The following is an 11,414-nucleotide window of genomic DNA, read 5'->3' as shown; positions in this document are numbered from 1 at the left end:
TGCACACTCTCTGGAAGTGCATGTTCACAGCAGAAAAGGCTCAGGCAGTCGGAATCGCATTCTGCCAGCCCCGTTTCCCGGCAGGGCACCTACTTCTGGGCTGTGTGCATCTCAGCGCCCCCCGGGTAATCACTATTTCCCCTTTACAGATTAGCTCTGCCATTGTGAAACTTGCATCTCACACAGGAGCCCTGCTTGTTCCCTTATCTACTGGAACATGAAGAATGATCATTCCTCCCGGACATGCAGTGATAACAGTGAATAATAGCTGAGAGGGGGAGAGGACGCTATTAGGACCATGCTCAACAGAATTGCTTGCTATTCTTGGGACAGGACTCTGCTGAAAAGGAGTAGAGTTTAGGGTGTTGCTGTCATGGCTGATGCTGTCTAGGGTTCAGCAGCAAGCAAAGAGCATTGGCTGGGGACGATAATTGCTAATTTCAGCCAGGAGGCCAGGAGGAAGAAGAACTTGTGAAAGAAACTAAAGGGACTGAGAAAGCTGCATGGAGAGCTCATGAAAGAGCTGTGCATTGGAATGAAGGAAACAGACAGCAACTAACATGTGGAGCATCCTGGTGATTCTTTTCTGGTTCTCAACTGTAATTGTAAGTATTTGCTGCTGTTTGTTTTTAGCTCTTGGAATCGCACAGGGCATAAATAAATACACATGTTCAATAGGGCTGGGGCGGCATAGTCTCACAGAGACTGCACCAGACCGGGAGACAGGAGTCCTGGCTCTATTGCTTGACTCACTGTATGACCTTGGCAAGACATGTCAATGTCCAGTGCCCCAGTTTCTCCATCTTCCAATGGGGAGGATAACGTTTACCCACTTTTGTAAAGAGCCTGAAGATCTGTGGGTGAAGAAATGATTATGTACAATGCAATCATGTATAAAGTGCCAAATGAACTTCACCGGAGCTCTGCTGATCTGCATCAGCTGAGAATCAGAACCATAATCTTAAAGAGAACTGGGTTAAAACTTACATTTTAAAATGTATTCAGTATTAGTAACTTCTCACTAGTTTCAGACTGAAAGAATGTAATATTCTGCATGCTTTACAACATATATTTTGGATTCCTAGCATAGGATTCTTAAAGTTACTGGGATTTTACCCCATTATTCATCCTCTGGTACCCTTGTATCACACCGTCAACTAAGTATGCAGGATAGCTGAACCTGGGACAGAATAACTGGTCAGCTTACACCAGTTTTTGTAACAAGTACAAAAGGAATATCTGAATATACCCCGGTTGGGTAAGTGAAGTCAGTATAAGGCAAAATTACTACCTGGTCTGGATGAACACAGTTTTATTGAAGTCAATACAGCTGACTGTTTACACCAGATTGGAATTTGCTCCCAGCTCACTGAAAAATAATGTAAGGGGCATTTAAACATTTTGTTTCCAGGATGACTACAGATTGACAACTTTTTGCTTTTCAATGAGCTTCCACAATTAAGAACAAAAAAACAAAAAAAAACAGTGAACATCATTTTCATGGAGATCCACGTTCTTGGTTTTGATTTCTGGTTCTTAGACTCTAGCCCAAGAGTTCTCTAGCGCTTTGTTTTACTTTGGACTCCGAAAGCACCTACTTTTGCTATGATTCCAGCCTCCCACTTCTGTCTCCTTACACCTTTTATGCTTCATATCCAAAGATCCTTGTTCTCCAGACATCCTGAAACCCCAAACCACAACTATCATAAAACATAACAACATACTGTTTTTTTTTACATTCAGTGCGCTATATGTCTGTGCTACTTTTTATACTCTGGCTACGTCTACACTAGAGAGTGAAGCATCTACACACAAAATGCGTTTTGTCAACAACAGAAACTGTCAACAAAAAAGCTGTGTAAACACGCTGGGGGGCTCCTTTGTTGACAGAGCAGGTCAAAAGATTGATCTGCTTTCATGTGTAGACGTGATCTGTTAAAAGAAGTTTTCTTGGAACATCTCTTCTGACAGTGACTTCTGCAGACAGCTGCTTCTAGTGTAGACATAGCCAATAGGTGTAGTTCTGACAGTTTCACGGGTTTAAAAATGTTCAAAGATGGATACTTGATTGTTGTTGAAAATGTCATAAATTGCAGATTTCTGGACATTCATTACACCCAATTTAAGTAATCTGGAACATTTTCTATGTAACTAGAACAACTAACGCTATTATTATTGTGATTTTGTAAACTAAAGCTTTGAATCCCTATCTCCAAACAAGAACAATATAGGTTCAAAACAAAAAGCAGTCAAGTAGCACTTTAAAGACTAGCAAAATGGTTTATTAGGTGAGCTTTCGTGGGACAGACCCACTTCTTCAGACCATAGCCAGACCAGAACAGACTCAATATTTAAGGCACAGAGAACTAAAAACAGTAAGCAAGGAGGACAAATCAGAAAAAGATAATCAAGGTGAGCAAATCAGAGAGTGGAGGGGTGGGGGGGAAAGTCAAGAATTAGATTGAGCCAAGTATGCAGACAAGCCCCTATAGTGACTCAGAAAGTTCCCATCACGATTCAAACCATGTGTTAATGTGCCGAATTTGAATATAAAAGCCAGAAATTTCTGTAACAATGTAATCAATTACACTTAAACAGCACCTAACAAAATTCAGAATGACTGAATACTATCTATAATTAACTGCAGAAAATAATAACTATAATTTGATTTCTTTACACATTTAAATCCAACAAGACATCCCTCTTTTAGAAGATGTTTGTTATCGTTCTAATGGGTTATAAACACCAATTTCACAAAGCTATTTTTCTCTTATGTGACTAGTCCCTGCTTGTTTGATTACAAAAAGTTCTTTTTCTCATATATAAATGAGTGATCTTTCATTGTATTATGGCAGGATGCACAGTGGGCAGGGGAAAAGAAGGAAATGCTGAGTAGAATAGAACAACTGAATGAGAGATGATCTGCTTTTTAAAAGTACAAACTCTATTCAGGAAGAAAACATCAAGAAAACGTTTTGGGGGTGAGATCCTGATTCAATTTAAGTCAATAGGAGTATAGCTGTTGACTTGAGTGGGGCCAGAATTTCAAACCTGTTCTTTAAAACAAAGTCAGCATTAAAAATCATCAGGGGTCTGTACACAGTACATATCCCCTCCTTCAGGATTCTCAGGGCTGACGGGCACCTCAGTGAATACTGATAAAATGACCTGTCGTGTGCACGATTACGCTCTTATGTTTCCACCTGCAGCTTCACTGATTTGTAGCAAGGTTTCTGAATGAATGAGCACAATGTTGACTTTCATGGGATTGTAATGGAACAGAACAACTGGTAGAATTTGACCCAGTTTTGCAAATGAAAGACTGGCTCAGAGAATGCCCAGCCATTCTGGAGTTTAGACTTTTGTAATGTCAAACTCAGCTCTCAGTACAATCCACGAGCCCCACCGAAGTTTTTGCACTGAAAGAGAACACAATTTGGCTCATCAGACAGTATTAAGAAGAATAAAAGGCCCATACTTGATCACATGGATGTTAGTATATGGGAGCAGGCCCAGTGTGAATCAGTAAGTGCTTGTATAGTATGAAATTAAAACATTTAATTGTATATGCTGTGTTCAGGGAAATGCTACACCCCTGTCAGATGATGGGAAGATATAAAAAATGTTAGTGTAAGCAGAGTTTTGTGAGTGGCAAATGTTTCAAGAGACAAAAAATGAAACAATGCAACTGCTTTTCAAAATTTGCAGATCAAGGCTATTCCACCAGTATGTGACTTGCTGGTTGTCCTGAGGAAGGAAGAAGAACTCTGTGCTGAGGCTTTGGCCCAGGAAGGAAAGAACAGAACATCTGAAAATGACAAGTTCATGAGTTCAGGTAAATGGGGGATCTTTGGAGAAATTCCATCCTCAGATCGGTACGCTGGATGTGAAATCTGACACCGTTTCTCTTTATAGGCTTAAACTGTTATTGGAAATCTAAGGGACCATAGGAGTATACAGTGTCAGTCAACAGCTGTCTTGTGGCTCCCAGAACAGATGTTTGCCCTTAACAGGAGAACAGCCAGTGAGAGGGGCGGATTTGCAGATGATGTAAAATTACTCAAGATGGTTAAATCCAAAGTAGGTTCCTTGCCCCACTTGCATGGGTGGCTAGTTCCCCCCACCTTTGTTTTCATATTATGTCCCCTTCGTTCAGGGAAGGCAGCTTGAATGCTCAGCAGGTTTGGATGAGAGAAGACCCAGTGACATGTAATGCTGCAGAGATCTATGTGGAAGATTGGCAGATGTGAACTGCCACCTACAACTCATCAGATCCTAGCCGCAGCCCTGCTAGTCAGGACCACACTATGGTTTGTCCAAGTGGCATCTTACTGCCAAGCAGACAGGTCTCATGAGAAACCCTTCACTTGGAAGGAAACTGTGTACAGAAATAGGGTAACAAATCCCTACTACTTTCCAGCCACAGCCTGAGACCAAGCCTGCCCTTGGCTACCTTGTTGCTTCTGTTACAACATGTAGTGCCTCCTAGGACAACTAAAGTGCTGCATAAAGGATGTGCAAGAAAGTGGACTTATTTTAGGCATAAGGTAACTTTTGGAGCCTTCATGCTGTATCTCATGGAAGCACAATAGGTTTCCTTTCCCCTAAGACATTCTCTGAAGTTGAATATTAAGCCACTGGTTTCATACTTGGCTTGTCATATTTGCCACCGATTGAAGAGAAGGTCCACCCTCTTATCTGCTTTGATCCCCCAGAGGATCTCAAAGCACCACACACACACACACAAAAGACTAAAAATTCCCTATAAGGCAAGCAAACATGATAATTCTCATTTTGGCAGCGTCTACACTACGAGATAAAAATCAAATTTATAGGAGTTAGCTCGACATTAAAATGTCATCGTCTTCACTGTAAATACCATCAGCTTGAATTAGCGAGCCCTTATACCGATAACAAAATGTCAATATTACGGGATGGGTAGAGGGTCAATTTCAAATGTAAAATTTTGAATAAAGGTGAGTGTGGAAGTGCCATGTCTTTAATTCAAATTTATTAGCCTTGAGAAGTGTCCTGTATGTATCCCACAAAGCTACATGGTGATGCTCCATGTATGGCCACTTCCTTCTCTGCTGCTCTTCAGCCATGCGTGCAGGAAGGTCACGGGAAACCTGCGAAGGCCTGCAAATATAAAGGTCCGGACACAGGGCTGACAGAACGGTGTGAGGTGGACGGGGCACAGCTGTTCACCACTACACCAATGTCTGCAATGGATGCGCGTCACAGGGAACTTGGGCAAGTTTGGGGGAGGGCTGAATTCTGTTACTGGATGCTCTGAATTCTGGGACAGTACTTTGCATTCTGGGATTCTAACATGCAACACCCACAAGCAACTGGGGCTAAGGCACTGTGGGACAGGTACCCACAATGCACTGCTCACACTGTTGAAGTTGCACAGGGCAATGAGGATGCAGAAACTCGACATGGTAAAACGATGGATCGAAATTCAAGAAGGTTTGTGGACACTGACATTTGAATTCATAACAACAAGGTTAAAAAATCAAATTTATTAAAATTCAAATTTATCTCATAGTGTAGATGTAGTCTCTATTGCTAAGGAAAGAGAGCCCCAAAGCCATTTACATCTAAATGTTCAGAAGCACCTCTAATGTGTGGTGCCTCCATTTTTGTTGCCCCCGGGAGTAAGGTGCTGAGGGTGTGAGTTCTGGAGGCATGGAGAATCCACCTCATGTTTTTTCCAAAAGGGTGGAAATCTTTGACCTTTCTCTGGTTGTTATGGGAAATCCTCACATGCAATTTGCTACTGGAAAAGCAGCTGTGAAGAAACAAGAGGGCCACACTGGTGGAAGTCAGAATAAAGCAGTCCCCATAAGTCAATAGACGCTGATAGGAATTATCAGCCACCCTTTCAGAGTGGCGGAGAAAACCAAGGTGAGTAAGCGTGGCTGGCAGGGCTCCTTTTCCTGGGTAGTGACTTGAGAACAATGGTGGAACTACAAAGCAGTGTGTTCTGCCTCCTGTTCATGTTCCCCTGATGATTTCTTGTTAGGCTGGTGGAATATGTAAATAGAGCTGCGGCCTTTTGCTTCTCATATCAGGGAGGTTAATTTGAATTACACCCCGCAAAGGCTGAAATTTTGAGACTCGGCCAGCATTACTGGTTTTGCGCTTTTGTTATCTGCGTGTTTTTATGTTTGACACCTGTGCAGGGATCCAGAGGTTGGCACAGCAAGGAGCCAATCCCTGGCCATCCTGTGGATGTGATAGGACTGAAGCATGCAGGAAAGAGGAAGGCAGCTATTCAGGTGTGAGTCCCCCACCCCAATCTGTTTTGTATACATAACCTGGACCCCTGTGCAAAGCTTTACCTGGTGAATGAGGGAGCAGCTGGATATGGAGTTGGGGTGAGGCAGTAGGAAAAGAGCTTCTGCTGGGGGCATGTTCTCCTTATGATTATTAACAACCATTAAAAAGCCCCTCCCCCTGATTAGTTAAAGGTACTCTGCAGATTGCTGATTTCTGTGATGACGGTAGGGCCGTGCATGAGAATCAGGCACAAAACATCGAGGTGAAAGGCTGTGCACTATAGATTGCGATGTGAATAAAAGCAATCTTTTGGATTTGCTCTCCATGCTTTAAGGGAGCAGTGTGACACCAGTAGTGTAGGGGGGGGTCACTTCCAACTCTGGTGAGCATACAAGAACTAAGTTGGATGGAACCGGCCTGCTAAAAATAAAAGTGCAGCCACTGTGCACCAGGAGAGTGGGCTACCTGCCCACGTGAGGACTCACCAGGGCTGACGGCGTTGGCAGGACCCTGGGCAAGGCAAGAGGGTCCTGCCCTGTGCCCTGGAAGAGGCGGGGCCTGAGGTGGAAGGGGTGTGGTCAGGCAGCCAAGCCCTCAGCACCGCCCAGACTGGGGCACCTTCCCTCCACCCCAGTCATCAGCACTGCCCAGAGTGCGCGACAGGGTGGTCTGGAAGTGATTTAAAGGGCTCGGGGCTCCAGCAGCTGGGAACTCTGGGTCCTTTGGTATCACTGGGCCCTGGAGGCAGCTGTCCTTCTTGCCTCCCCCATTGGTGGGTCTGTGACTACCTGTGGACCCAGATAGGGTCCTACACAGAGTGGTTAACTCATCCCACTGCCTGGGTCACAACGGCGACACTTCTATTTTTGTTACACTGATTCGTGCAACGCTTGCACTTGTGTATGCCCAAGCTAGAAATTTCCTTTAATATAGGTGCACCCTTAGGTTCCATAACACTTTTTTACACTTTAGTTTATAGCTGGGGGAGAAGATTCTTCCTTGCCTGAAATCTCCTTGGTGCAGGAGAGTGACAGGCAAGGGAGGTTATTAGGGAACTGAGTTCTTTATTCACCATGGCACAATTCAGAGCAGTTTACGGGCTGCTCTAATTTTTGTTAGCTGGCTATTGTCACAGAGAGACAGCACACCAGCTTCTGAGACTCAGCAGATGCAGCTGTGGTTTGCGTTCACTCTGATATGTCTCCAACATCGGGGTAGGGATAGGCTGTTGCCACAGGAGCCCGTATATTGGCTTTGTGGCATGTTTGTTCTGTTCTCTACACTCCCTCCCAGCACCATCCCTGGAGAAAACCATCTCCCAATATTAGTGACTTACTGGTGTTTAAATTGATACTGTACTCTGTGAAATGAAGGTGTTGATATAACAATCTGTTTTACAGATTTTTTTATTTTTACTAGATCTGTTGCCACAGAGCTTTTAACCCCAGGTAGCATGTCAGATCTCAACATAAACATCACTGGGGCTAATATATGGTTTGAGTGAACTGCAGTAGTTAAATTATATTGCTTAGAAGTAAACAGTTGCCAGGTCAGGTAAACACTCAAGCAGAGGCAATTATTAGAGCTGAAAGCCATTGACTGTGAGTAAGCTACTTGTTGCTAAAGAGGATCACTGTCATGCAGGAAGAAATCAGCTGAAAAATGAAAAAAGCATTTCTGGAATTTAGACGTGTGCTGGTCTGATGGAGGCTGATCACAGGCTGTGTAGACTGTGACAAGCACTTTTTTCTCTCACACACATTTAAAAAAAGAACACAACTCATTTTCATTCCGCATCACAAAACAAAAACAAATTTTGAAACCTTGAAATTTTTCACAAAATGTAATTCTTGTTTGTCAGGCAGCCCCAGTCAACACATTTTACAAGGTGTTCTTCACCTTGCAGGATTAAGCCCTTAGTCTGCAAATGCAGCATTGTGCCACCTGCCTTATTTCTCAGTCTGTTAGTAAATACTGGGGAGGTAAAAAGGAAGGGTTACTAAAATAAATTTAACTGAGTGAAGGCGGCTGTAACTTTTTTCAGTACATGTATAGCAATACAGGTCATTTCAGTTTGAATGACTTGTGCTTTAATAAAGAGAGCAACAACAGAAGAAAGAGTAAGAGTAAAGTCTCCATGTGAGAAAGAGAGAGAGTGCAAAGGGTGTGTGGCTTCTCTCCTAACAATCTGCACTGAGAGCCTACACCTACACTAGAGAGTTTTGTCAACAAAACTTGCAGAGCATCAACACACAAAACATGTTTTGTCAATAGTCTGTCGACAAAACGCAGCACTTTGGCCGACAGCCTTCTGGCTCTCCACGATGAGGAATAAAAAAGTCGTGTGGATGCTCTGGGGGGTGGGACGAGAGGGAGGGCCTCTGTTGACAGACAGGGCTTCTGGTTCACTGGGCATCTCTGTCTGCTGTGCTTCCAGTTGGCCATTCTGTTGTGAGAGCAGCTGGGCAGTCTGGCTGCTCTCTCTCGACAGAGCAGATTGCACTTTCTATCCGCTTTTGTGTGTGGATGTGCTCTGTTGACAGAAGTTTTGCTGGAAGATCTCTTCCCACAGTGGCCGTGTCTACACTAGCCCCAAACTTCGAAATGGCCATGTCAATGGCCATTTTGAAGTTTACTAATGAAGCACTGAAATACATATTCAGCGCCTCATTAGCATGCAGGCAGCCGCGGCACTTCAAAATTGGCACAGCTCACTGCCGCGCGGCTTGTCCCGATGGGGCTCCTTTTCGAAAGGACCCTGCCTACTTCGAAGTCCCCTTATTCCCATCTGCTCATGGGAATAAGGGGACTTCGAAGTAAGCGGGGTCCTTTCGAAAAGGAGCCCCGTCGGGACGAGCCGCGCAGCGGTGAGCCGCATCAATTTCGAAGTGCCGCGGCCGCCCGCATGCTAATGAGGCGCTGAATATGTATTTCAGTGCTTCATTAGTAAACTTCGAAATGGCCATTTACATGGCCATTTCGAAGCTTGGGGCTAGCGTAGACGTAGCCAGTAACTTCTGTCAACAGATCACTCTGGTGTAGACATAGCCAACTTGCCTGCTAGTCATTGCAGAAAGAACAGAGACCTTAGTGAATTAAAGGTGCAGTGCAAAGCAAAGTCACAACTGTAATTTTACTGAATACATGCAGTAATGGGTCAAAAGTGGGGCTTCAAATTGAAATGTCAGGAAGTAGATTCAAACAGTAATGTCCAAAGCATAGCTTGTGCAAGTAATAATGTCGCCTTTAGTCACTGCCCTGTCAGATACGACTGACTTTTGGGTGGGAGTAATAATCCCCACACCCCCGTAATTTATGACTAGCTGGTATAAATCTTTTCCTTTATAATCACAGCAATTACTTTTCTAGGATAGCTAAATTAAGTTTTGATCTCTTACAGCAGGAAAACAATCAGGAGCTGTAGCTGAGCCCGGAATGCTGTACATTAACAGTATTCACTCTAACGCAACCTCAGCTGTAATGAATGAGGTGCTGAAGGGGCAATCAGCATTTACATTTGTACAAATAAGACAGCAGTATAGTATCTGCCTGCTTTTTCTGTAATATAATTTTGTAGCTGTTTAACATATTCGTCCAGGTGTGTCTGTTCGTATATACAAATGAACTGTGGTATGTAAGTAAAAGATTAGATGCTTTCCAAATGGCAGTTTTAGAAAGGCAGAGGTGACCCCAAAAAAATTCAGAGCTGGTTTCTTTCATCTTTTCAAATTCATTAAACAATTCTTGTGATAGAGGAATATGGACCAAGAATACGATCCCAAGCCCAGTGAAATCAATGGAAAGACTGTCTTTGACTTCCCTCTGCTTTCAAGTAAGGCTTCAGATCTTCCTCATCCTGAGGAAGCAGTACAAAGGAGCTAAAGGCAGTATCTGTTGCTGTAGGATGAAGACATCATTGTCTTCAATGGGAGCAGAACTGGGCCACATCAAAGCTGCTTCAAACATGCTTTTAAGATTATTGAATGTTTTTAGCCTCAGAAGATGCCCATGGAATATATTCTATGATGCTTTTGTTCTTACATCTTAGGCAGATGTGCTGGAATGTGGGATAACATGAGTTGCTGGCCTTCTTCTTCAGTTGGACAGACTGTGACTGCTCATTGTCCACAATTCTTCCAAATGCTAACAGGGAAAAAAGGTAAAATAAAATAATTAAAACCACCTTTTAAACTGAGTATGATTTTAAAGGGCTACTTTCATATTAGATCTTAGTTTTAGAAAATCTAATCCATGAAAAAAATTGTTTCCATTTTTAAGGTCAATGACCATAATTCTGTGGTGTTTTCAGCCTGAATATTTTTGATGTTCTACTGCAGAGGGACTTGAAAATAAAATTGACTAAGAATAAATATAAAACTAACTACTCCTGTTTTATTGTGGTTATCTATAAGGAATAAAGAATATTTTTGTTTTTTTAAATTTATAAATGACTTTTTGTTTAAAAATATAACTTATTTTATACCTAACATTTTAAAAAAAGTAAGGAGGTAAAGTTGAAATTGGAACAAAATGTTTGAAATTTCCATTGCATCTGATGAAGTGGTTCTTTGCCCATGAACGCTTGTGCTCCAAAAAATCTGTTAGTCTATAAAGTGCCACAGGACTTCTTGTGCCGAAACAAAATGTTTCCATTGACCCAAATTGTTTTTTTTTATTGTCAGCTTAAAAAAATCAAATGTTCACCTCAATCTAGGATAGAAAAATCTTTTGAAATCATGAATATTCTCCTAGGATGGAAAAACTATTTCCAAGCCAGCCTTACTCATGATTTTTGGCTGGAAAACCAGGAGCCTTGATATGCTAGGAGCTAAGCACAGCCGCTAACTCAGCCACTAGAGGGAGGTGCTAACACTTGAGAAAGTGCAATATTTAGTCTCTCCAGAAGAAAACAACAGTGTACATATCAAAGTTGAATGCCAGCTGGAGTGGAACAGAGGTTGTGCATCCAAAAGTTGCTGTCTGAAATTATGATTGCATTATGTTATCTGAAAGAAAGGGAAACCATAACTTTAGCAACTCTAAACTTAATTTGCCTTTGCTATATAGAGCATCAGAATTATAGTGAGTCAGTAATAATAAGCAATGATCATAGAGAGTGGGCTCAGAAA

The 11,414-nt window shown here is 42.5% G+C and overlaps 1 protein-coding gene across 1 annotated transcript in view; it reads left to right on the top strand.

Annotated features, from left to right (window-relative positions):
• Positions 1-560: 560 nt before the first annotated feature.
• SCTR (secretin receptor) overlaps positions 561-11,414 on the top strand; it is a 28,583-nt gene continuing 17,729 nt past the window's right edge. Inside the window, exons 1-3 of the mRNA XM_075001634.1 lie at positions 561-605; positions 3,709-3,835; positions 10,334-10,444. Of these exons, the coding sequence (XP_074857735.1) occupies positions 561-605; positions 3,709-3,835; positions 10,334-10,444 (283 nt within the window). The remainder of the gene's footprint in view (positions 606-3,708; positions 3,836-10,333; positions 10,445-11,414) is intronic.

Source organism: Carettochelys insculpta, chromosome 8 (genome assembly GCF_033958435.1).
Source record: "Carettochelys insculpta isolate YL-2023 chromosome 8, ASM3395843v1, whole genome shotgun sequence".
Taxonomy (NCBI): Eukaryota; Metazoa; Chordata; order Testudines; family Carettochelyidae; genus Carettochelys; species Carettochelys insculpta.
This window is presented reverse-complemented; position numbering and strand designations above follow the sequence as displayed.